General features: G+C 44.2%; 2 protein-coding genes across 5 annotated transcripts in view; both read left to right on the top strand.

Moving 5' to 3' along the window:
* The window catches only part of HIPK3 (homeodomain interacting protein kinase 3), a 113,637-nt gene extending 108,695 nt beyond the window's left edge, over positions 1-4,942 (top strand). For all 4 annotated transcript variants that reach the window (XM_037403412.1, XM_037403410.1, XM_037403411.1 and 1 more), the window contains exon 16: positions 923-4,942. In XM_037403412.1, the coding sequence (XP_037259309.1) occupies positions 923-1,399 (477 nt within the window). In that variant the 3' untranslated portion in view covers positions 1,400-4,942. The remainder of the gene's footprint in view (positions 1-922) is intronic.
* A 4,615-nt stretch (positions 4,943-9,557) lies between these two features.
* Positions 9,558-27,553, top strand: part of KIAA1549L (KIAA1549 like) — a 137,275-nt gene continuing 119,279 nt past the window's right edge. The window contains exon 1 of the mRNA XM_037403159.1: positions 9,558-9,652. The gene's annotated coding sequence lies outside the window, so the exon portion shown is untranslated. The remainder of the gene's footprint in view (positions 9,653-27,553) is intronic.

Here is a 27,553-nt window from a genome sequence, read left to right as displayed (position 1 = left end):
CTTGCAGAGTAACTGCAAATATTAAATTTAAAGTTAAATACTTAAATGCCAAGCATGCTTTGTGTAGATAAGAGGATTTACCATTAATGACTTGAATAGTTTATGTTGAAAGAAACATTTGGGTGGGTGACACAGTCTCCCCTTCTGCACAATTATGCAGAAGGACTGCTTTAATTAATTCTAATCAAACCTTAATATGATCAGCATAGTATTAATTTTTAATCTCTTCAATGACTGCAGCTCCTCAGCCTCTTGGCAGAAAGTGTAGAACGTTGTTTTCATTACAAAAATTTATGCTGATCCTTCCTTCTTTGGTAGATGCCCTATGTAGTTTGTAGTCTGCCTCATTTAAGAGGAGTAATTGATTTTTAGTCCTTCTCTTTATAACTGTTAACGATTGCCACATCTTCCTGTGATCATAGCCCTAGACTTCTGTTTGCCTAGTTGTCTCAGATATTTTCAATCCGTTTATTATTTTTTCTGCTCTCCTCTAAAATTTCTCTCCTATTTGTCCTCTTTGTGCCTCATTATGGTGCCCAAACTGAATGCAGCACTTCCAATTGATGCCAAGCCAGTGCTGAGTAGAGTGGAATAAGCACCTTGCTCATGTGATACATGGTATTTCTGTTAAAACAGCCCAGCATGGCATTTTATCTTTTTTCTTTTTTTTAATTTTTTTTGCAAGAGCATTAAAATAACTTGTGTTCTGTTTACCATCTCTTATTGTCAGATTTCCTGTCTGTGCTACTATCTAAATAGCTACTATTATTTTTTTTGTTTAAGCATTTAATTATTCCTGTCTCTATATTTCTCTCGATTTTTAAGTTGACTAGTTTTAGTGCATTATTCCATTTTTCAAACTTTTTTTTTTTTTTTTTATACTCGGAAATATTAAGACCTGCCTGTTTCTATGTGTGGACAGGTTCAGCACTTTGGATCTGGCCCGCAGGAGTGGAATGGAAACTATGCTCATCGGAGGCAGCAGGCTTACATCCCAGCCAGCGTTGCTGGTCACGCTTTCTCCCTTCCGCAAGGAAGTCCCAATCACACTACCGTGCACGCGCATCTCTCTGGAAGCACCCACCTCGGAGGACAGCCTGCTATTCTTCCGTACCCGTCGCCGGCACCCCTTAGTACTGCTGCACCTGTTGCCCACCTCCTTGCCTCGCCGTGTACCTCAAGACCATTGTTACAACACCCAACGTACAATCTCTCTCATCCCAGTGGTATAGTACACCAAGTTCCAGTTGGCATAAATCCCCGTCTCTTACCTTCCCCAACCATTCATCAGACTCAGTACAAACCAATTTTTCCACCGCATTCGTACATTGCAGCATCTCCTGCTTTCACAGGATTTCCATTGAGTCCAACAAAACTCAGCCAGTATCCATTCATGTGAGAACTCAAACACGGTATATTGAGGAAGCTCAATGATACAGAAGTTTGATTTAAGAAGAAACATGGTATTTATTAAATATTAGCCATGGCACAACAGGAAAATTATTTTTTTGAATCATGTAGACTTGGGTGCAATTTAAACAACTCTGAGCTTTAAAAAAACTCACTTTTAATGTGTTTTGCACATTTGGTATAACTTGTCTTTGGTCATGTTATCTTCTTATATAGTAACTTTAGACAGGTGACTTATGGGAGCAGAAATCTGGTTTTGCTCCTGCTATTTTTTATAAAATTGCCTTCTAACTAGTGCAAGACACGTCTACATTTGGGAAGCCATTCAGTGTACAGAACTAGAGCAACAGATGCACATGTGTCAGCAGTACAGTGTGGAAGTAACTTGTTTGTATTGCGTATCTTGGTGTTTAAATGTTGAGTCACTTATCTAAAAGTTGAGCTGTTGTTCTTCACATTGCATGTGTCTTTTGCATGGGAAAAAAAAAAAAAGCCTAAACATTGCTCTTAAATGTTGTTGTCCTAATAATCTCAGCTGCATTGTAAACTGTTCCCACACATAGTGCCTTAAATATTTGAGGTTGTTAATGTTATTACTTATATATAAATGTTGAGGACTGCAGCACTTAAAATTCAGATCTGCTGATTTTTTGATAGTGTAATACTCATTTTGGGTTTTGTGTGGTATGATTTTAGTATTGGGTGTGTTTTCCTTATCGAGAGGGCAGCATGTTTTGCTGTAGCCGAATTTTGCTGTCTTATTTTTCCCCCAGAACGGTCTAGCTTCAAGACAAGACTTTAGCAGTGTTTAAGAAGAGTTGATTCAGTAGCTATTGAGTAGTGACACACAACACGGTATTTCATACTGGTAAATTGAACTGCAATACAACCTAAGTAGTTTTATTTTAAAAGTGCTTGTCTAATTGGAAATAATAAAATGTTTAGAGGTGCGATAGGCATGACTGATTAGCTAATGAAAGAAAAAGCCAAGTGCTCATTGATCCATGATGTGGTTTCATCTTAGCTTGAGCAAACCATGCAGTATTTAATAACTAGTAGCAGAATATTTACTATTGAAGCTTGAAAAGATGTGAGTTCTTTGTGTGCAATCTTTCATTTATGCATGGGAGAGATTTTAGTCTTTTTACATTATAGTATTTGTTTTAGCCTGTTGCGGGTGTTTGTTTATTTAATACATTCCGTCAGGGACGTAAATTACATGCTTTTTGCATTTTTTTTTTCCTTAGGAAGCGTGTCTTTTCGTTTTTTGTTTTGTTCAAATGAAGTTGCTTTTGCAGCACCAAAGACTTAATCATCCATTTCCTATAAAAGGTAGCTACTTTTTCATAGACCTCAAGTATACTGTAGTGTAGAGATGGGATTTACAGAAGGTATTAAGCTGAGGCTGTGTTTTAGCTTATGGGCAAGTAATAAATCGTATCATTTATCTTGAATGTATCATAGATAAGCTGCTATATAATGATTGCCACTTCAGATAGCTGTGAAATTAGGTGATTAACTAGTTCTTTCTTAGCCTTCTAATTTCTGTACAAGTCTAATTACATGAAATAGAAGCCGGGTTTTGGGTTTGTTTGTTGTTTTCTTTTTTTTTTTAATTTGTTTTCATGTTTGAAGTGTCGTAACTACTATACTGTAAATGATGGAAGATGATTGCATATGTTTTTTTGGGGTGTGTTATTTGCATCAGTATTTTATCTCCATTAACTTTGAGCTCATCACTGCATATAAGTGGATGTATTGATGTAACTTAATTTTTTTATGTTTTCATATTGGCATTGTGTAGACACTTAAGCTGCATCTTGCAGGCTTGACTTAACTTTTTTTAAAACAAAATCTGGAATACAATCCTTGCAATGTTGACTGGAATAAGAGCGCAAAGCATTTGAGTTGAACTCTGTCAATAAGCTAATAACTGGTAATCTTTTTCTTTACTCCACTAACACAAGCAGTGTTTTATTTAATGAATGTCTGAATGAAATAAATGTGCCTACATTTGATTTATTTTTTAAGTAATAACTAAAATACAACAGTATTAGATCATAAAAAATAATAAAAATACCAGCAGTACATTTTTATTCACACTGAAAATTAAGAAACCTAACTTTTCCCAAAAGTTTCAGTGTTTTTAGTAATTAACTCTATGCATTTTGTACAAGTGTGTGTATATAAAGTATACATTAGCAACTAGGAGTATCCTGATGAATTTGAAATCTTATCACAAGACATATATAGAGTCTAAATAAGGGGAGTCAAGAAAATGCTCAAATTGGATATCCACCTGACCACTTCAGACTTGTGCTATATGGTCCAGCAGATAGTTTTCTGTTCACCCCCTTGCGTTGGGAAGCGATGTTTTTTTGGTGCTCACGCCATTGCAGGCAATGGACACACCAAGAATCACCGATGCAAGTGGAGTAAATGAATTTTGTATTGTGATAACAAAAGAAAAATACTGCATTTTTTTTCTGGGGCCAGGGGGATCTTCATAGGTCTAATGTATTTACTGTACTTTCTTTTTACTGTGCTTAAGGTTTTAAGCTAACGTGCTTGTTAAATTGACACAATTATCTGTATATCACAACAGTGTCCTATTGTATGCAGGAAAAAGTTGCTGTAAGTGCACCCCAAGTTAGATCTGCTGCTCTTTCTATGTATTGTAACTTTAGAAATGTCTGCATTTCAAAGCACAGAGTATTTGGGATCCTGCCACAGCTTAAATTCAATATACCAGGTGACTTTTTCCCCCCCCTCCTGCAATACACTCTGAGAGAACGGACTCTTGCCGCCGCAAGTGTCCGGGGCCCATCTGCAGAATAAAAAGCTTTCAGGGCGAGGGCCTTTTCTGTGAAAAAAGTCATCCTCTGAGAAGCATTTATAGACGTTACCGTTTTAATGCCTTTTTTAAATAAAACACTGCATGACTATGGAATTGCATATCTGCATATTACTTTAATTTGCAAGATTTTATATGAGTTTTCTTGTGTTCAGTTTTTAACTTTACTTCAGGGTGTTTTATTGGTCAAATATGCTACTGTATTAACTTTTTTGGTTTTAATTTTTAAATTTTCTGGTTTTACTGCTAATGAACTTGGTTTGTGTTAAGTAAAAGTTAAATCACACTGCAAGCTGTAGGAAGACTTGTTCTAGAAATACCCAGTGATAGAGACTTGATTAATAAGTTTGAACTGTTACTGTTTAACAATTCGTAGACTTGTGGCTTTTTTTTTTTTGCTTTGGATTTCTATGCTACACTAGTTCGCCATGTAGCAATTGCACTGTGCAATATTACAATATGAGGACTGGGAAAATTTTTTATGGATGTAATGTCTCTTACAGTTTGCGATAGTATTTCTTTCTAGTTCTCAGTGATTTAAATGTGACCAAGCCTTCTGTACTTTGTCACAAAAAGCGGGTTTTCCAGGTGACTATTTTGGTGAGTGTCAAAATAAGAATTTATGGTGTATTACTGTCAAGATTCACTTTGAATTAAAATATATATTGCAGCAGATGACTTCTGGTGGCTTTCATTTTTTTGGCTGTGTTACATCAAGGCTGGGTTAAGGCAAACATGATGAAGATATTCAGGGAGTGCTCTAAAATTCTGATAGGATCGTTTGAAAGCTGCTCTTTCTGAAATTTTATGGTTTTTTTTAACTTTCAAGGCTTCTTTAGGAGGATCTTGAGATTCTGCCTTTGGTGCAGCCAAACCTTGAAGGTTCTTTGGTCTGGATGTCCCACTTTTACAACCTTAGGAAAAGGTTATCTGGCCCAGATACCAGCAGATGTGTTGCTAATGCTGAGGTTCGTATGGAGCCTCTGGCAACTGTTGCTTGGGCAGCAGGAGGGGGCTCGTGCTGCCGCAGGTCATAAATATAAGAGACTGAAATGACAGTGCAAGAGATTTTTTGATACCAAAATATTTCAGAATGGACAGAAAGCTTTACTTTGCTAAGTACGAGGTGCTGCTGTCACTGACCTTTCACGGCTGCCCGCTCTTCAATGCAGGTTGGCTGTGCTGTCTGCAAAGCTGTTTCTACAGTGCTATACCTGAGGCGACATGAAAAAACATCTGTCCAAATGCTACAGACACCTCTATTGCTCTGTTGCTAAGCTTGCTTTTCGTTCTTTGCTGTTAGACTCAGATATTGTTGACTTTTAAATGCATGCTGACGTTGGTATCTATATCCCATAGCAAACGGGGCCACTGCCTTGGTGTATTTTACACTCCCACTTCTGGCAACATCTGACAAGGAAAGGCAGGCTGAGCCTCTCAGAGGGTTTGTGCTGCCTGAAGTCCTTTCCGTTCTTGCTTTCTATTAGTAACACTGTCTGACTGTCCCCTCTGCGCTTTCCTGTTCTGTGGAAGGGTAGGACTACGACAAACAGTTATGGGTAAGCCATCTTCGTCTCAGCTGTCTTTCGGAAGACTAACACTGGTTTAAAATTCGGTATTTCCCCTGTCACTAGATGCAAGGGACAAATTGATACTGCGGCTGTGATAGATTCATTCAAAGAAAAGCTGTCGGATCAATGGGGCTGTCGCGTGCTACAGATCTGTAGCGGGACGAACAGGTTCGGGATGATGCTATGTTTCCTCAGTGAATTAGTTTAGCTTTTCAGCTGGAGAGATGATCGGTCTCTGGGTGGCAACAGAGAAGCTACTGTTTGCCATCACTCACAAAGCGGTACAGCCCTGAGCATCGTGGTAGATTCACATTAATCGCTGCAGCTCATGCATCCCGTGACTCCTGCTCCTGCAGTGAATGGGGGCAGGAATCCATGTGAGTCGGAGTTGTGGTGGGGTTGTGAGATACTGCAGGTCCCTGCATGAAGGGCTGTAACTTCTCTATAGGCCTATAATGTTCAGCACGCACGTCTTGTGTGGTGCAGCACGCTGGGGGTGTCAGAGAAATGCTGTAGCCCCTCCTGCCTCTTCCCACACTGAATGGCATGGGGACTGAAACGGGCCGTCTGATGCCCTGCCGTGGGGGAAGGCCTATGAAAACATAAATAAGGTTTGACGGTGATTGATGGTAATTAAATCTTCCTGCCTTTCACCTGTAAGAAGGTGCATTTTATCTCTCAGGAGAGGCGGGTATGTGCTCTAAGCAGACTGGGGTGGTTCTAGCTGCCCCTGTGTTGGGGAACAGCACGGACGGCTCTTTGTTAGAGCGATGGAGCTTCATGCTGAGAGGCTGAAATACACATTTGAATGGGTTCTTCCCTGTAAACCCTGAAGTACCAGGTTAGGAGCATCTGCACCCTCTTGGTAGAGGTGCCTGGAGACTGGGCTCCATTCAGCAGTTGTATTTGCGGAGTGAGATGTTCATAAACTTGGCCTGTTTATTCATCAACATCAAAAATGCCAACCGTTCTGTTGCAAAGGGAGACCATGGCCTGCCACCAGCCTCACGGAGAAGTTGCTGCAAGCAAGGCAATTTTGGATGTAGGTTTCACTCATTCCAGCCAAGGTCATGCAGATGATGTCAATTTAGTGCTTTGGACATAGTAGGAGAGTCCATGCAAACATGATTCTGGCGGGGGTGTGCAGGGTTTATGGTTACAGAGCACGGCGGGGTTACGCTCTTCCCCAGCAGGAGACATGCCGGTCCTGGGGAGCAGCATTCGATGTGTCTCGGCCAGCCAGTGCAGATCTTCGCTGGCATGGAGCGTCTTGATTCTCTATCCATAATGAGACCTTCCTACAGCACGGGCTACCTTCTAGCATTAAGGATTCTATAGCTGAGAGGAAACTGGGTTGGAAGTACATACGCTTGACCTCCCTGTGCCCCGGGAAGGAATGCAGGGGCAACGTATGTGGGCTGCTTGCAACACCAGCACCCGATAGTGATATATACGGAGCATGTGCGTGCTGTAGGAGAACACGTATGTAGGAAAGCAAATCTCAGCACCAAGTATGGATGCACAGGTGCCCCCCCCTCCCTGAGTCTGAAATTACCTTTCTGGACAGGGAAAACAAATAGGATTGGGAAAAGTAAGTTTAGGAAGTAGTTAACTGCAGTTACTTGGTAAAACTTCAGTGATTTTTCACTCGCCGTACAAGATCCTATCCATCATCATTCTGGAAAACATGCATTTTTAAAATCCTTTGAAATAACAACCCCATCAGCTAAGAAAAAAAATGGTATTTTATACATAATACATTCACACATGCACATATATGCTGTATAATGGAAAATCAAGAGAGGACTGTGATGGTTAAGGCTAGATCGGGAAAAATCGCTGTCAAAATTCACTTACTGATGGATCTATGACAAAGATTGTGTTACGACAAAACTTAGAAAAATATGAGAATGATGAAATGAGTCATATGCTGGGCTCCCTAAAGGTAACGAGAGGTGCCACCAGAGGGCCCTGCACCAAGTGTGTTGGCCCCAAGTAATCCGGCGTGATGAGTAAGCTGTCCGTGTTACTACAATTATCATACAACTGCCATCTTTTCTCTGTGGATGATCATTAGCAGTTATCACGCGGAAACTAATTTTGCATAGAATGAATTAGCTATTTGAGGGAAAAGTTAGTAAAATGACACCAATGGGCTGTGTTAGTGGCTGAGTAACGGTGCTGGTGCCACGTGGGGCGTGCTGAGCCGCTCGGATCAACGTGTGTCCGTGGGTCGCCAGGCTGGTGGGTTGCAGGGGGCAGCCGGGCAGAGGCTGGGGGGCCGTTGCCAGCCCAGGCGGGGGCTTGCTCTGCCTCAAACCTGGCTGTCGGGAATTGATCAGGGAGATGACTTCTTCTTTTGTGCTGGAGCTGCCGGGAGGCCGGGGCAGCTTTCCCCTATGTAGGCGGTGCTGCACCCGCTCACGGTGGGCTCTCGGGGGCCCGGAGCACGCTCTGCCCCCAGCCCACCTTCGCTGTGCTGCTCCCGCCGGCGCTGGTGCTCGCACACACGGTCTGGGGAGTGGAAGAGCCCAAGGAAGCAGTGCCAGAGCTGGTATTAGAATAAAGAACTGACGTTACCTCTGCTGGCAAAACTAAGCACGGAAAACACTGAACGAATTGCCGTGCTGTTTGCTCTGGCCGTGACCGAGGCAGCTTCTGCCTCTTGCTGGGGCTCACCTCGGGTGTCCGTAACAGTTTGCTGTGCCAGCTGGCCTCCTGGCGTGCCTTTGCGCAGCGCAGAGGCAAACCTCAGTCCTTCGAAGCTCCCTTTTCAGCCGGGAGGTCCAGCAGCGAGTGGCCGAGGGAGGTTTACGCGCTGGAGGCCGAGGAGGTGGCTGCCCTGCGGCCGAGCCCCCGGGCGCCCCAGCTTCGCCGTCCCCCGAGCTGCTGCGGAGGGGGGGCTCGGGCTGCCGCTGGCCCCGCGGCTGGCCAGGGCCGGCTGGCGGCGTCCCAAACGTGCCAGCGGTACCTCGGCTGGCAGCAGGTGCCCCCAGGCTGAGCAGGGGGCAGTTTGAATCTTGCCGGGTCACAGGACCCCTGCCAGCGGGCGTGGCTGTACAGCTGAAGGGGGAGCCGGGGCCGAGGGGGGCTCGGGCCGGGGTCTGGCGGCGGCCCCCGGGGCACGCAGGGCCGCGGCTCCCTCGCACCGCCCGTTTGCCCGGCGCCCTGCCCGCCCCCGCGGCCCCCCTGCCCCGGCGAGCGCTCGACAGCGGCCCCGGCGGGGCGGAGCGGAGCGGGCCGGGCGGGCGCGGGGGGCCGGGCGCCCGGCGGGGCGGCGGAGGGGGTCCCCGCGGCACCGGCAGCGCCGCCTCCGCTCCCCGCCTCCCCGCGCTCGGAGGGCGGGGAGCGGGGCCGGGACTGGCGGCGACGCGAGCCCTTTGTGGATGAAGCTCCCTTCCGCGGCGCTCTGCGCGCCGGAGCCGGAGGGGCCGCGCCGCCGCCGCCGTTAAGGGGCACCGGCACCGCCGTCCTGCGGCCGCGGCGGGCGCCCGGGCAGAGCCGCCGGCAGCATGCGGGGCCCCCCGCTCCTCCGCCGCCGCCGCCGCCTGCCCGCGCAGCCGCTGCTCTAGAGCCCGGCGCGGCGATGGGCAGCGCCGCCCGCTGAGCCGCGGCGGGGCCGTGCGAGGCGCGGGGATGTGGCGGCGGGCGGCGGGCGGCGGGCGGAGCGGGGCGCGCCCCGTAGGGCCCGGCCGAGCGCCCGGCACCGCGCCCCCGCGCTGCGCCCCGCCGGCGGGCGGCGGAGCGGGCCTGGCCGCCGCCGTCCTGCTGCTGGGGGGGATCGTCGCCGTCCTGCCGAGCGCCCGGGCCGAGCCGGGTAAGGAGCGCGGCGGGGGCGCGGGGGCGGGCGGCGGGAGCACGCCCGACACCGGGAGCCGTGCCCGACACCGGGAGCCGTGCCCGACACCGGGAGCCCGGCCGTCACCGGGAGCCCGGCCGTCACCGGGAGCACGGCCGTCACCGGGAGCCGCGCCCGACACCGGGAGCCGTGCCCGTCACGGAGCCGCGCTGTCACCGCCCTGCGGGGAGGCTCGGGCTTCCCGGCGCGGTGCTGCCGCCGCCCGCGGAGCTGCCTCACCGGCTGCAATAGCAGCGGGGCCGCCGCGGCGGGAGCGGCACCGGGCGGGCTGCCGGCGCCGTGCGGCACCGCCGGCGGGCAGAGCCCGGCTCTGCCTCATTGTCTGCGGCGCCCTCGCCCCGCCGCTCCCGCCACCGGGGCTGCTCTGCGGCGGGGGACGCGGGGGCTCGGGGCCCTTCCCCGCAGGCAGCCTGCGCGGCGGCCCCTGCCTCCCTGCCCTCCGCGGCCAACGCGCGTAGCGGCTTTCCCGTGGGACGGGCCGGCGGGGATCGGGCTCGTTCCTTGCGGGGCAAGAGGGGCGGGCGAAGGCTTTTGTTCCAGCCGGGGAGCGTGTCGAGCGAGGGGGGCTGCGTGAGGCGCGGGGGGGGGGGGGGCAGGGGGCCGGCGCCGAGCGGCGAGGGCAGGTACGCAAGGGCGAGCAGGGGGCAGGTACGGAGGGGCGAGCAGGGGGCAGGTACGGAGGGGCGAGCAGGGGGCAGGTACGGAGGGGCGAGCAGGGGGCAGGCACTGCCCAGGTCTCAGCACAGCATCTCAAATGTAGCTGAGAGCTACAATTTTGGGGTTATAGTCGGGGTTAGAGACTTCCGATTTCCCTTGACTTTTTGAGCCAGGCAGCATTCTGCGCACTCCTCACTTCCTACAGCAGTCGATACGCTGGTGACCTCAATGCAGAAATGATTACTGTTGCTAGTAGTTATTGTATGTGCCAGATATAGGTGCCAAATATAATCTAAGGCTGTGCTGAAGTAATTGGAAGAGGCTAAAATGGATGTACGGCTAGATTACTCCCATGGGCTTAAGAAAAGAGTATGGATGCGGATCCACATTTCAAAGCTGTTAACGTGAATGTACAGTAATCGTATAGGATGGATGTCAGTTTTACGGCCATAATATAATAAGGTTTCTCATTTGCAGGTTGGAGGCTGGTGGAACAGTGCCTCATACTTCATGACTTGTTCTGAGCGTGTAAATACTGCCGTTTGATTTATCTCTGTAAGATAAATTGACCCGTGATCAGAGGCTAATGCCTGAATTTTCACCTGTGCTTGTCAGTTCAGGCTGGATTTCATATGAAGTTTCGTGCCATGTCTGAATTATGAAATGTGCCTTCACTTGTAGCTAGCCAGCCTCTTGGAACTGCTTTTTAAAGGCTGAGGTATTTCTGACAATGCAACAAGGCACCCCTTCACACTCGATTGCTAGATTCAGGAATAGAATGAAAAGTGTTATTATTCTGTTTGCTCCTTTGTGGTCTGTGTGTCTTTTATGACACGGCCATCATCTCACTGTTAAGTGAAGAAATCCAACAGAGTTCAAAAACGTATCTGTAGGTATCTATAGCCTACAGCTTGGGAAAAAAGAGGTGAGAAACTACAACAGTGTCAAGAAGCCAAAGTGCATAATAACAGTATGCATAGCACCCATGGTGGAAAATCCCGTCACTGATGGGTATTGCCTGGCAATTTTAGACAACTGGGTAGTTACATTAATGTAATCTGTTGTAATTAATAGCTTTGAGCTGAAATTGCAGGTAGAACTTTATTAGTCCTATGCAGTGTTTATCAGTAAACAATGGCTAAGGTGCAGAAATTGGATGGCCATCAACCGAAAAAGCTCTGCCTTTCAGCGAGAGGGAGTGCATGAAATGCTGTCTGCCATGAAGTCAGGGGCAAAACACTTAGCAGAGCCAAATTTTCAATCAAGAATATTAATTTTGTCTAAGAAGGTTAACTTCTGTATGTTTACATAGAGCAGTCTATGTGTAGTTCTGGATTTCTGTTAAGCAAACGTGCTTTTACTGCTTTCTGTGAGTATGACTGTGATGTATATGGTTCATAGAGCAGGTCTACTGCCGTGAAGTCCAAGGGACGTTACCTGATGCATTAAACACTGGGAATAGCATTTGTCATGCACCGTTTTTACTACAGTTTTCTCTGCTGGGGAATATTTGCATCTGTGGGATAATTGTGTCCGTCCGTCTGTACACGCTCACAGATGAATGCTTGGTTCTTCTGTTGGGTTTATGTGCAACACACGACATTGCTGTGTGTGAAGATGAAGCAGGGAACTCAGGGCATGGAGGGTAAAGAGAGAAGTTGTACTCTGATGCTAGTGCTTCAGAAGCCAACTCAAAAGTCTCCTGATCCCTGAGACGATTTTAAATGGCTAGGGTAACAAAATTTCCTTTGACCTCAATAAAAATTCAGGACAAAGGGAAAAGATCTCCCCGAGAAGAGATGCTGACAGGATGAGACGTTGGGCTACCAGGCAGTGGGAGCAGAGAGATGGGTTATCTCTGTGTTAGGGGCTCAGAACCAGACCTCAGTGCTTGTCAGTGTCTTGAGACACTGTTGACATCGAGTACAGAGTGATGAGCTTTCTAATAGCAGGTGAGAAGCTTTAATTTTGACTTCAGAAGTATTTTATGCTTCTTTAGCTGCTTACATACAGAACTGCTCAGTGACAGAGCAGAGTTAATCATTAATTTCCTCAGTATGTCATCCCCAGGACCGCCTGAATTCAGGTGGAAAATAAAATTACATTGTCCACTCTAGTTAGAAGTACAGAACTGTGATTTCTGATGGAATATAGAAGAATGAGTGCAAAAATTCAGTTAAACTGACTATATCTGTCAAGAAAGACAAAAGTAATGAGCCAGAAAACAAATGAGGGCACGTGGGGTTTTAGGTTGACTCCTACCATGCTCCAGCCAGGTGAAACTCCCTGGTGAAACAGAAGCATGAACCCTGGGCAATCATTTTCCTTGGTGGGGAGGAGAGAGAGGCGGTTTCTGAAACGGGTGTAACTTTGAAAGCTGATCTGGTCTCAGCGGATCTGTTGGCTGGTAAATACACATGGCACTATTGTTTGAGTAAAATGGAGGAAGAGGAGCATTGCTCGCAGTTGTGTTGCCCATGAGTTTAATCAACTGATCAGAGGGGCTGCAAGTGGCAGGGCTGGGGAAATAAAAACTTCAGAAACGTTAAAATGTACCTTTTATGTATGCCGTCGCCCTTTGTGCTTGCTTGTGTAGCCTGTTTGAGTGATGAACTTGTCAGGGAAAGGTCCGTTTCTTCCTACATCTGCTGAACACTAGCACAGTGAGATCTCACCTTAATTAACAACAATTTCAAAAACAATAACGACACCTCCAGTGCAGTGGCTGCTTCTCGCAGCTGGAGCTTCGATTGAACAACTCGGAGAGTGCTCCATGCCAGCTGCTAAAATGCCAGCCCCACCTCCTATGGACCACGGCTGTCGATGGATGGCAGCTGCCTGGGCTGGATTCTCAGCTCCTGAAATTCCACAAAAAGCACCAGAACTGGCACATCTGGAAGCGTACAGTCGGTGTGGTGTTTGCATTGCCAAAGGAGCTGCCACAGAGGTGAGGGCTGCGAGCGTACCAGGGCATGATCCCTGGATCCAGCTCCACCTTGAGGAAATTAGTGAGGACAAAGGCACTCGACACCTGCTGTGGCTGCTGTCCAGAACTACCAGTCCAGCATTTTAGGAAATCAATAGTTTCAGGTTGGTCACGTTGCTCTTTTAACGTTCTGTCTGATTATCTCAGCAGACCAAAGTATGTGCAGGTATCTCAGCTACCCTGCGAAAGAACAGCGAAAAGTTCAAATTCAGTCTCATTTTATTCAAAACAAAAGAGGAATCTACAGTGTGGGTGGAAAGGTTAGGCCACCGGGAGCATGCAAACCAATGCTGCTTTGGGAGGATGAGGATTTGATGGGTACGCTTGGCATCGATCCACTGGTCACAAGTTACCTTCTTTCACTGCTTTCCTGGATCTGAGTTACTCCCTGCATTAGCTGATAATAAATAATCTGAGTTTAGCATTCTGATAGGTACAGAATGCTTTAAGTTCATGCATACTGAAACCACCTTGATGAAATGGTTCTCTGTAGATCAAGAGAAGCAGCTGGTATCTCAGATGAGGTTGAAGGGTGCCCGTGTTTTGCCTGTAAGCAATGCTGGCTGGCTGTTGGAGACCTATGGTTAGAGAAGAACTTTCCAATCTTATTTTCAGTCACGTTCAGTCATCCGGTAGCGTATTGGAAACGTTGTATCCTCCTAATCTTCACCGCACTACTTTCTGGAATGTTTCACACTTGCTTGAGGTCAGGTTGATGAACAAGAGGAAGGGGGCTGGGAGTAATTTTCTGTTTATGGCCTTTTCTTAGTCATGTGGGAATGGTTGTTTCTCCGGACGTAAATACCGATGATATTTGCATAAGTTTGAATTCAGGCTTCAATGTCCAAACATGTCAACATTTCATTAAAAAAAAAAAATAAAAAGAGCATTTAAGTGGTTAGGTACTGTTTTAACTCCCTTCTGCTGGGTGCAAGGAAGGAACTACTGCACTTACTGAACGACTCTGCATTGTACTGCTGATCTCGTAAGGCACTGCCTTCCGACTAGCAAGGTGGGATAGCAGTGGTGGGCTTTGGATTTAGGGCATTTCTCTGCTAAAACACCCCATGGAAAAACATTCCCGATGAGGGTGTTTAGTTAGAGAAGTAGAAGATACAGGAAAACCAGTTCCTGTACATCTCACACAGAGCAGTTTGCTGCTGAAGCAGTTGCAGTACTGTTGGCAGAGCTGGTCTTTGTGCCTGAGGTTGTGACTCAGAAATTAAGGGGTCAGGTTCATGAAGAAAAGGCAAACACATCTAGAAGTTAGTTTTAAAAAATTCCAGGAAATAACACTTGTATCCTTGAGTTGAAGGTGCGCAGGAGTTTTCCTACCAAAAAAGAGAAAAGAATAGAAAAAAACCTCCGGATGAAGTAGATTGGGACGGAGCCGGGCAGATAGCGCTGTGCCTGCCTGAGTGAGAGGTGCTCGATCAGAGGCTGCCTTTGGGAAGGTGACAGCACAGCTGTATGAAGGACCAGAAAGGAGGAACATCCACCGCTGTGGCCTGGGTGATGCATCCCCTTTCTCTGCAGCCTCCTCTGAGGCCGTGGGGTTCTGCTTGGGCTCACGCTAGGCTAAATGATCCTTTATCCACCCTTCAAACAGCTTCATTTGGTGGCCCCTGTCACCAGAGCATTTGAGGCTTCTGTAGTCATTGCTGGATCACGTATGTATATGATAGAAAGGATTTACCCTTGTTTTTCAGCTAATGGTCTTGCCCGTGATCGCTCTTACCCTGTCTTCTCCATTCAGGCTAGGTTGGCAGCTCCACGAGGAGTTGAGCAGGAGACAGGCAACTGCTGTGAACTTTCTCTCTTTCCAATGTTGGTGAAGCCTATACCCTCACCCCCATAAGCTGCTTAGCAATACCTCCCTTACTCTCTTCCTGCCCTGCCTAAAACCCAAATACACACAAAACAGCGATCCACAGCAAAAATTTTTAGATGCCACGAATGAATCCTTAGAGTTTATCAAGAGAGTAATGGACCAATGCTATGAAAAAAAACCAGCAGGGTCTTCCCTTCTTTCTCCTTAAACATAACTTTCAATAGTTTTTGATTTGAAAAGGTCCATAACAAAACATTTGGAATTGAAAAAGAAGCAAACGAGAGCAAAGTCCAGGCTCTGAACTGAAATTTTAGTGGCAGTCCTACATACATGCAGAACTATACAAAGGGAACATCTGCATCTCATAATTATTGTCACAAGAAGAAAGGCCGGTAATGCTCTTAAAGTCTGAAATGGAGATAGGATGCTGATAGGTGCCTGGAGTGCATCTTTGAACACAGGTGATGCTTTTAAGGGCCTCTCAAGAGGAGCTATAAGTGACTCAGTTTGACTTCTTCCTTTTAAAGGAGTTACTGCAGAAAACGCAAGTCTGAAGATACAACCGCTATGGGCCCCTTTTGGGTGAAAAGAAGTTACTATGTTATTAATATTTAAATAACAGTTACTTTTTCAGGTATGAGGTATATACAGTGTGTATAGCAAATGTAACACTCATAATATTTCTATTTGATCTTGAGGCTAAATCAGGGAAAATTCCTTTCTGGATCCTGGAAGCATAGGAGGAGGAAGGAAGGAAAAATGAAAGAACGTTTGAACATGGAGGAAATAAACATCCAGACTTAGAAGACAGTGCCAGTTTCCACATTTTCTCCACCACACATTGCTAAACAATCTATAATACCTTGTCTATCATTTTATCACCTGTAAGCAATGTACCGGTGTTGGTCTTTTAAGGGAAGTACCCAGGCTGATACCTACTGACTTTGAATAGGAAGAATACAATGGGAGAAATCAGAGGAAAAACTATGCAAGATGGGCAACAAGAAATGTAATTTTTCTGGGCATGTTCTCCAGTGTTCAGGTGTTATCATCAGGTTTAATGCATCAGCTGGGGAAGAAGCAGTAGCTTTTTTAAAAAAAAAAATCTCCTGAATTGCCTTTGTGTGTGCGCGTTTTCCTTATTATGACAAAAAAGCCTCTATGTTGAATCTAGTGATTTTGGTTGCTCTCTAGGAAAGTCTTTGTACATGATATACCTACCTACTGATCATGTGCTTTGCTAAGTGCTGATGCAGATGGGTGGTGATAAAAAATTCCTGAAGCAAGCCAATATAAATTAAAATCCATCTGTATACCAGGTAATAAAAAAGCAGCAGAACTATCCCGCATCCCTCTGCTGTTCAGCAATACGATGATCTCACTGCAGTGTTTTTAGCTGAAAATAAGTAAAAAGTCTGTAAATAAATTGTTGCTCTGTGTTTGAGAGGTATGGATTTTGTAAATCAAACCTTATATGGTTGCTAGCTGGGATAATGCAAGAAGATTGTTACATAAATATGTGTAACTCACTATGCTAAGAGACAGATTTAGTAAGTCAAAAGAAAGGCTAAACATTTAAATGCATGGAAATTAAAATGTCAAAACCAGATGCCAAAGGAATAGGAAACAAAGATGTATTAGTTTTCCGTGGTATTTCTTAAACAAAGACATAACTGAGGCCAGCAAAATATGTTGGCAACCAATGCAAAAATGGTCAGAAGGGAGTTGAAGAATGGAAGTTTATCCTTGGGAACAGTTTGTTACCAAATAGTTGGTCTTTGTTTTGAAAATAATAAAAGGACTTAGATTGTATGATTTTGTTCGTCACTGAAGTTCTGAAAAGCTGATTTAAAAGCAACCATTACAGACTTGCTTGGTTCTTTCTTTGTGTTTTCTTTTAATTTGATGAGTAGCCTTGGCCGATGAATTTATCAGTGACGAAAAATTGGATTTTATAAGGGTCATGGCTAGTTAAGAAAGGGAATGCATGTTTACAGTTTTCTGTTGTGGTAGTATGTCTTTGATGTGAGATCTTTAAGCTGAAATTTTTAGGGGTAGTTTTCAGAAATCCTTAAAATTGATTATTTTTGGTTATAGCGTATTCTGCTCTGTACTTCCATGATACTGTAATTTTAAAAATGCTTCTCTGACCTTGTGGTAAAACATCTTGGCAGAATGATTTAAATACCAGTACAGCTTGATTGTTGTAGCAGTTCAGTATGCTCAGGTAGGGTTGTCTGATTCTATTGATGCCCACCAACTCTGGAAGTCTCAAATCCTGGGGTTTTTTTGGTTTTGTTTTTGTTTTTGGTTTTTTTTTTTGCAATGAGTGTAGATGCAGAATTAGATATTGACATAAAAGTAGACTTGAAAATGCTGCCCCTCCTTGATTGGCAGTCCATAAACATACTTGAAATTCCCAGCTTTTGCTTTTACTTTGCTACTACTTTGTTAGTAGTAGAGATGTTTTTTGATCTGCAACCTGCTGATTTTATCAATATATTTCCCCATGCAAGGTTTGGTATCTAAAATTAATTGCTATTTAAAACCAAAAATTTGACTTAACTGGAGGAGTGGAGCTTGGATTCTAAATTGGCTACAGGCAGTGGTCTTTTGCTAGGCAAAAAGTGGGAGTGTTGATCAGACATTTTATGGGATGCTGTTTTAGCTCTACTGCTATTAAAAAAAAGCATTATTTTCCATACCTCTTTTTTTTTTTTTTTTTTTTTTTTTTTTTTTTTTTTTTTTTTTGTTTTTTGTTTTTTGGGGTTTTTTGCTAATGAAACACCTAGAAAAAGCTTATGGAGTCCTGTCACACAATTAATATGAAATTATTGACTTATTTTCACAAGTAATTTTACCAGCTTGTCACCTACCAAGAGGTCTGAGACACCTTGATGTTTTACTGAGAAGGCATATACAAAGCCTGTGGACCAGGCTGGATTGTTCCTGAGCACCTGCAGCATCTCACATCCAAAAGAATATTGCAAGTAGGGCAGTGATTGGCCATAAGGAGGAGTACAGAATATGGGGAAAAAAATGTATTGGTTAGAGATTTCTAGGCATTTAGGTCACAAAGGAGTCATGATGTCAAATTTGTCTTCTGCATAAGGTGGGTGGTAAGATTTCTCTTTGTTTTAGTAGCTGGTACAATCGGGGCAGCTCTGGGTAACCTTTACAAGACTATGCCATCCTAATTAAAATTTTTCAGGGGCTGAGCAGTTCGCCATAATTGTTGGTGAATAAAGGTGTTACTATCGTGTTTCAAAATGTATATAATTTTAAAACTGAATGTGTCTCGCTTCATTTTCTAGTCATTCTGTATACGAGGCTGAAGAGCTTCAAAACCTCTTTTCCACGCATAGCTATGTCTACACTGTGATCAAGTCTTGCTTTTTGCTTTGAGTTCTCAGATGGTTCCGTCAAAGGCATCTTTTCCACATATTTTGTCGTTCTTTTGAGTCCTCTTTGAAGTCTTTCTAGTCTGATGTCCCTCTGGAACTGCAGCCTCCAGAGCTGGTCTGGTTTTCCTGGTTCATCAGGAAAATCGGCATCAGTGTCAGATGTAATATAATTTTTTGTTGTAATGCTGATCTCCTCATATGTGAGTTGAATTAACTCCTGTAGGAGTTCCTACTGATCTGATTACTCACCTCTGCTTCAAAGATTTATTTTTTTTTAGAGTAAGTTTACTCTGCAGACTTTGGTATAGTCAAGAGAAGCAAGATTAACATCTCCTGAAGCTACAATGCTTCTCCTACTTGTGGAAGCTGCAATCTGCTCAGCAGGCAAAACCCTTCATCATTGTTCCCCTCCACAGGCACTGTTATCCCATGAAACTGGTCTGTAGTCTTTATTTCCAGATGTGTGATCTGATACTTGACTGCATCTGCCTGCCTGCTTCGATGTTCATCACTTTCCCAGCTGTCATCTGAGAACTTTTATCAGAGATAGTTTTGACTTCCTCCAGGTTACTGATAAAAATGTTGAGCGCAAGGCTGAGAATCAGTCCCCATGGGAGTCTATCAGAAGCATTGCTGCTCAATTTAATCATTTAAAATCTACTGCATATGCACCATATTCATTTTATATTTTATTAATCAAAATGAAAGATATAAAGTCAAATGCCTCATTGAAACCTAAGAATATTAGATCAAATTTGTAGTCTGATAGAAGTATAAAATTAAAGTGATTCATTGTCCATAAAATCTTGTTTCTGGGCATTAATTATTCCATCCTCCTTTTGCTCGTCATTAATCAAATCGTTTTCCTGCTAATCCAGTCCATCGTCATCATCAATATCAAACTCTCTATTTGACAGTTCCCATTTACCCTGTTGAAATGTCACAATATCAAAGAACAAAGAGAAATACTGTTCTTTGTTTGCTTTGTCTCCTAGCGCTAGGAATAATGGGACAATCAGCAACTGAGAAAAAAAAAAAAAAAGTCTCATTCAAAACCCGTCAGTGCTGCTTCACCCCCCTCTGGCTGTAGGGCTGGCAGCCCAAGAAGTGGGTGCTTTAAGGACCCTCACAATGTAGGTCTGGTGCACTCTGGTCGTGCCTGGCTGCACCGAGTGATGGAGACTGAAGGATCCTGTCTGGTTCAGGGTGGCATTTCCTACAGTCCTGTATGGACAAAGAGAACATTGAAAATGTGAATAATAAGCACTAGAAGAATATAAACTGTAAGAAGGTGCATGGAAAATAAGCTCCTGGAAAACCAAATGCTACTCGGGCGTAGTCGACACTTCTCCTGAGGGCTTTGTGCCTTACTTTTGCTTTTGTAGAAAAATAGTTTGGGAGTAATTAACTTAAAAAATGCATGCTTCTTACCTCATACCATCCCCTAGTAAACAGTAAGTCAGTTTGTGTGTGTGAAACTTGCTGCGAGCAGCGAATTCCACCTTGTCAGTATCTGTGCATGTGTCAGGGTGTTCCAGCATATCTTGGTAGAAATAACACGGTTTTGCCTTTTAAGCACTGAATGTGTACTTCGTCAAACAAAGGTTTATTAATTACAGGGCACCTTCGTCTTTTAGAGTCTTTTTAATATCAGGACAATATAGTTCTTTCTCTTCGATACTATTTAAATGTAAGAAAAAAAAAGTTATAAGAATTACATAGTGGAAAGTAAAGCTCTTTTATTACTCTATTCCTGTACAAAGTAAGATTTATTCCCATCAGAGTAACACTTACAACCCTTTTGTTATGTCAGTACTCCTCTCAATGATAATATTGGCATTTGTTCTTGTAAACAATTGGAGGACTGCCATTTTAGCTGATGCCACAGTCTCCTTAGGGAAACTATTTTTGACGAATGTAACCACTTTTGATAATTTCCACATGTGAAAGGGAAATGCAATCTCACTTTGGAGCAAAGAATGTACTTTATTTGCTTTCCGTTTAATACAAGTGGATTCTTACAGCTGAGGTGGCAATAGGATTTGGAAAACTTAGATTAAATGGAGTTTTAAATGGATTAAAAAATGGATTTTTTGTTCTTAAAATATATGCTGACAGTGTTGATAGAGTGACATTTAGATGCAGACTCTGGTGCCTGTTTTTGTCAATGGGGTATAATAGGGATTATTTTTAAGTACTTGCTAGTGTGTACGTATCCCATTGTGTGGTAAAAATTGTTCTTAGGAGTATTTTTTGGCTCACTGGTTAAGCTACCTTTGCTAGAGAAGACATAGTAATATTCCAGAAAAAGGCTAGTGAGGTCACTTGAGCGAGGGTCTCCTGTGGGTCCCCAGCACTTGCGGGGGGTTTGTATCCTCAGAGCTGGGAAACCAGGGGGGTTCTTCACCTTCTTGAGGAAATAGTAAACGCAGCTGCTCTGCAACCCAGAAGCAGGTGGGGCTGTGGCGTGGTCATCTGTGGATTCATCTGGGCTTTTTCCAACTCTTGTGCGATGTTCCCGTGTTGGAAATTGTGCCGCATGTGCCATGCTTTTCATTTTGTAGGGGCTCTGTATAGTCAGTACTTTCTGTATTGACTGCCTGCTCACTGCTCCTCAGGTACTGGATGGGTACAGGTCAAATACTTCCTGGTCTTTACTGGAGAGTCTGGGAGGTATTGGTTACACCGCTTCTGTTGTCTGCCTGGGCTTTGTGCATGGCTCCTTACTACAGAGACTGTAAGAGATAAAATTATGTATGCTTATTCATGTCATCAGCTTTAAAGAATTAATTTGCCTTAACTAGCATTTGCGTTCGCTGCATTGACAGCAGCATTTGCGTTCAATGAACTTGGGCTTTTAAAATCCGTGTTATTGCATATTTTGCTTCCAAAATTTCATGAGTTTTAGGAGCGTCACCAGTGCTGAGTTAGTAATGCATTAATAGTTCTTGCTGTATTGAAAACCATTTCTTTTCTTTATGTATTTATTGTGAAACAGTTATCATGGGAGAGTTCTCTCCCTGTAAATGCAGAGGAGAGAGAAGGCACCTATCCACTCTACTGGGACTTAATTTCTCTACCCATGGTTGCTTTTGCTGAGCTAATCTCAGTGTAAAACATCAATTTTTCATCTCCACTTTATGTTAACTTTGGTTGACTCAGTCTAGACAATCTGTGTAGTCCAAGTGCTGTATCCCCACTACAAGTTCACCATGGGAGTCACCTCAGTGTAATAGTGCTTTTGGGGAAGGTTTCGCAGAAAAGAGGCAATATCGAGCTGAATGTCTTTCTCCTCAGCTCCATCTACAAGCAGCGGTGCTCTGTGGGGGCAGTGGGGCACTGAGACCTGGCCCCCAGCACCCCAATATCAAGCACCTCCGTAAGACCCAGCGAGGTTGCTCCTTTCTTGGCATCACGAGTCTCCATTTCGGCTTTGTGTTTGTACATTCACTCAGGCAGAAACACGTTATGCATTTCCAAATCAACATATTTACCGAATTGTTTTTAATAGTTGTTTCTTTCGGCCAGCTGATTCGTACACTTTCCTGAGCATTTAATTTGATTTCTACATTAATTCCATATCAGGGAGTAATTAGAATAGACAAAGAAAGAATAAGTAGGACTTAAGTTCTGAAACAAAACTGCCATGTGAATTTATTGCCTGTGGTTCTTCTGGACCCGGTCATCTGCTGCAACTTCTTTTAATAGCTACTTCTGACTTTAATGCGATCAAAGCAAATGTAGCATTTTGTCCTTGCTGCTTAGTTGTTGGCACAATCCCCACTGAACAGGGTGGGGAGCGCTGACCCTGAAGTTTGGTACCCAGGCAGCCGCGGATGGATTGCAGAGCCCGCCTGAAGCCCTCCGATACCTTCCCTTAGTCAGTTCACTGTGGGATGGTGCTGGCAGAAATCTTTAACAAAGATATTCTTGAGTTCCATGGGATTTTGTAAATGCATCAGTTTTCAACACAATTTGCAAAGTAACATGCAAGAAACACTACTAGTATTTTGTAATATTTTGCTTGCTTTCCTAAGAAAACAAAACTAAAGCAATGGGGTTTACTTTCTTTTCTCAGTCCATTTGAAAGACTGACAAGCGTGCAACCTTCCTCAGTAACTTTTTAATCCTTTGGCCAGTTTCCATCAGGTTTGTCAGAGATAGAGAGTCATCTGCCGTCTCAGGTTCTTCCTGCTTTCATAGAAATCTGTGGCTGCAAAGATGGAAGGGAGCTGATAATGAACGCTCTGCTGTTATCTGCTGTTCCCAGTGCTCCTAGCCAGCAGAAGTGATGGAGCTGTCTCAGGGGGCAGGTGGGGAGCTGCCATCCAAGCACAGGGAAGGGCTGTGGTTTCTGGGGTATGCTGTGGGGCTGGGGACACAGGGGCACAGGCAGCGGGAGCTGGCAGTATGGGAGAGCGGCTGGGAAGAGGGGATGGGGCTTCTGAGGGTGTGTGGCTGGGAGCTGGGATTGCTGTGCTGGGAGGACACCTTCCCCAGCAATTCCTGTTTGGATGTGACCCTGGCAAGCCAGCCTGAGGTTTGCCGTCATGCTGGGTAGGGAACCATGAGCCACATCTGGGTGTAGGGACAGAAAGCCATGACAAATATCTGTCACCACTTCCATGGAACCAGCCGCTAGAAGTGCAACATTATAAACAGTTGTTGATTCATTCAGCCAACACAAGGTACTAGGGAGTACAAATTAGCTCTTAAAAGGTCTGACCTATTTTTCCAGGCTTTTCTTATTTGAAACAAAAATCCTGTCAGCACACGGTCTTGTTTACACAACACATATACATATGCAATAGTCTTTTATTCCATGTGCATTATCCTACTGAGTACTCACTTGTAGCTCTGGGTCCTGTGTTTATCACTATAGCAGTGATTAAAAAAAAATAACATTAAAAAAGCTTTCAGCAGCTTTCCACAATGCTATTGACAAAAAATCCCCCAAAACCAAAAAGCCACAAAAAACCCCTCAGTGTACATTTTAGAGAATACATCAAATTACGTTCTGTCTTTCAAGATATCTTGCAGTCAAGATATCAGGTGTCAAGCAATCAACATCTTTCTGAAAATAAGGTGTATTTTTTTTTTTTATCTGAGGAATTCCTCAGAAATCACTAACAAGTATCAGGTTTATGGGTTAATCCCATAAAAAGGTGGTGCAGATCACTGGAGCTCAGCCTTTGGAGAGAGAAGAAAAGAGGACACATTCCAGTGTGTAGTTTTCAGATCAGTGGTTTACATTATAACAGTGTAATTTAAGATTTTATGGTAAACCAAGATGAATTTAACATAAACTTTGGTGCAAAAATAGCAATATGTTCCAGTTGGAGCTTGCAGAAAATGCTTAAAAGTAAACAGCAAGCAGGCTCTTTGGAAGCTTTTCTCCCTTGCTCATCGCAGGTGCTGCTGCCTGAAACGAAGCTAAGACCTGCTTGCCGCTGCCTGGTAGCTGGGTCAGGGCTTGTGAAGGTGCCCCCACGGCTACAAGAGAGTAAAGGGAGAATACCAGAGAGAAATCCTTCCTTTTTTGAATTTCCTGAAATGTCCCTGTAATTCTTTGGATGTCACAAACTGTTGAAGCAACCCCTAGCGCTACTCCCTGAATCCTAATACTCGATGTTTCAGATATTGAAGTAATGCTACTCATTAGTGGCTATAAGATTGCAACTAAGATTTACATTAAGGCTTTCATGGGCCGTTGTCTGAGGTTTTACGACATCCTATTTCTTCTTACGTTTGTCCTTTTTGGCCTTTTGCCAAAGAAAAAAAGATACTCAAAAGCACCCTGGGATCTCTAAGGCTCAGTTTTGGAGGTACCATAGGTACTTCAGACAGCAGTGCTCAGTAATTCTCATGTGAGATGGTAGGTACCAGCACAGTGACTGGTGAGAGTTACAAAGGTGTTTAGGTGCCTACAGTTGCAGATGGGAGACTGCAAGATCACTGGAGCAATTTAGGCACAGAAATTGCACTGCTTTTTCAAGGGGTTGGTGGCTTCTCAAGTGAGTAGGTGTGAGGCAGCTCTCATAGCTGGCAGCTCCCGCAAGTCTTTCGAGGCAGTTACATGCATCATTTGTGAATCTGCCCCTGAGGTGCTTGTGAGGAATTGTTCCAGGCGCTGTATTAGTTTTGTTTGTTTTGTCATCCATGCAGGCACTGGCTTCTCTAAACTTGTTTGCAAGGTTACGTATTGCAGGTTATTTTAGTAGCTTTTGTTCAGCTCAAAGTATCTATATCTATCTGCCTTTAGTGTTAAATACCAAAAGCACCAGCCCTTCATGTTGCTAATATTAAAGAATTTAAAATAGTTGGCGCAAAACAACATTCGTTTTGCAGAGCTGATACGATATGCTTGGGTTATTCAGTACTACCTGTGAGCAAAGACTGCTGCTTACTTCTCTGTCTCTGACCTATGCCTCTCGAGATGGTGCACAAGTGCCTGCTGATAGGTGAGAAGAATCCCGGTCCCGTGCATGTGCCCATATGTATTTCTCTCTCTTTCATATGGGAATGAATGTTTTGGTAGCTATGATAGACTGGCATATTAAGTAAATACGTGGGGTTTTTTATATGTAAATGTACTTGTGATATGCAAATGTAAGTATTTCTCTATGTCCCTCTTTCCCCCCCCCCGTGTTTCTGTAAGGCCAGCGTCTGTTTATCTGAAGGTGATAGCTTTCATGTTGTTGTTTTCATGAATATTTGATCTGATATAAGGTGCCCAGCTCCGTGATTTATATGTTAATGGATTAACAATCATTGCAATTTCAGAATATATGAAAGAAGTGGAAACTGGCTCTCTCCCTGTCTTGATTTCCTCAAATTTGTATTCACTCATGATTTGCATTTGACTTCAGAGCCACCCACACTGCTCCTTCATACCGGTTGATTATCCTGAGACTGCTGCTGAAGCCGTGGATGACTACGCAGCAGCTGTGTGTAGAGCAGGGCTCCCTTGTTGCTCCCCGAGCGTGGACGTACGTTTGCCCACGTGAACCCTGCAATGAGAAGCAGGGGCGGTCTCCCACATTGGCCGGTAGATGCCACAAGGGCTACACCTCTGCAAGACACTGACCTGGGATATTAAATGGAACCATCTGTAGGATTTCTTGATGTTACCAGGCTGTTTAACCTCACATTGCTCCTTTACTTTTCCAGACTTTGTCTTCTTTCCAAACTACCCTTTTTTTCCTCCCGGCACAAGTACATTAGGCATCTCCCCAGAGAGAAATGGGCTGAATACCTGGCAATAATCGCGGCGGTTTGACCGTTCGCAAAATTATTTTGCAAAACTTGAAAGAACTGAGAAAGCCTTCCAGCCACAGCCGCAGCTCCCTGCACGCCGGCTGCGGCACGTGTTGCATGCACACACACACGCGTGTGCACAGTGGGAGCCGGCATTGCTCTGCGCAACTGCTGCGTATAGAGTAAGCAGCAGCGTACTGCAGATGCTGTGGTATTTCATACCAAAGGTGATGTGCATGCTTTGCATGTATGCTTTAATTAATGTGTTGCCATAGAAGGGATGTGTACGTTTACCTGAAAAGGTCCCTGTGCCTCCTAATACCTCTAACACCAATAACACCAAGGGGTGCTTAGTAATGGAAATAATATGACAGAAACAGGGGGACAGTGACATGTTTGTTAGAGGAGACAGATGAACACTTCTGTTTATCCCATCTGCTCGACTCTCTGTGTGTCTCCATTACCAACATCATCCTTGGGTGACGGCCTTTGCTTTGTGATGAAGAAACGTATTAAAATTCTTCAGCCTGAAAAAAGGTGAGTGAAGGGAGATTTTTGAAATCATGAATTACCATTCATGGAAGCAATCATGGTAGTGAACGCAGAATCATTACTGACTATATTAATTTAATTGTATTTATTTGTTCTATATCTCTCTAAACCCAGGCTTCTTACCACTAATTGCTGTACAAATACCAGACTGAAAGGTAGCCTGTCCCCAGCAGCTCATAACGCTTCTGCGTCCTGTTCGGTCTGCTGCTGATGGTGCCAAGGCTTCTTCACTGCTTTGAGTTTAATCTGGAGGAGCTTTCCTCTTCTCTTCCACTGAAATTCCCAAATGACTCTACGGGTATTTTGTGCCATCCAGCTAATGTATTTCCTAAATCAGGTGTTCAGGAATAAAATTCTTCTGGCACCACAAAGCTGATTTTTGCTCCCTTTCCCCAGTGGTGCTTTCTTTGGTGATGACAGCATTTGCAAGTGAGAAAATGTCTGTCTTCCACTTTTCCTAGCTGAAAGTACAGCCAATTTATTTCAGGGAACTGCATGGGACATTTTTAAATTAATCTTTTCCATAAATGTTGAAATTGCATTTCATGATTGAGGTCATGGGAACTAAACTCTGCGGCTTTAGACAGTTTTCCAGCTATCATTGTACAAACATGAAGCAGAGGTAGTACAGGAAGGTTCTCTAAAAATGCCTTCTGTTCTGCCAAGCTAATGTTTTTTTAATCAAACCTCTTCAAATTTATTCCGTAAATTTTTCTGGCATTCCTAATTCTTGGGACACTCCTGAGTTCTGAACAGATATTGTAAAACATGATATGCAGGTAGGCTGCTACTTATCCTCAGGAAACACATCCAGTTCTGCTGGATTAGGGCTTTCAGAGCTTTTAAACTGTGTGAGCATCGTCTAAATCTGGAGAGCGAACAAGATACACTGAGCAGTGCCTGTCAGCAGTGGGATGGAGTCAGCATTTTATCACTTATGGCACTGAAAGTAATTTAATGAAATTAACAGAAAAGACAATTATACCAAATTGCTATGGCAGATATTTGGACTGTAAGTGCAGTATAATAAACTCATATTCATATCAAAATGGAAAATCATGTGTAGTGTAGCAGTAATCATTAAATTTTTTGCATCTTTAATGAGTTCATTTCTAAATACAGCTATGAAATCTCTTACTCATTTCATTGCAGTGTTGATTCTTCTCACCTTC

The sequence above is a fragment of the Falco rusticolus genome, chromosome 10 (assembly GCF_015220075.1).
Source record: "Falco rusticolus isolate bFalRus1 chromosome 10, bFalRus1.pri, whole genome shotgun sequence".
Taxonomy (NCBI): Eukaryota; Metazoa; Chordata; class Aves; order Falconiformes; family Falconidae; genus Falco; species Falco rusticolus.
Note: the sequence above shows the minus strand (reverse complement) of the source record. Positions and strands in the feature narration are given on the sequence as shown.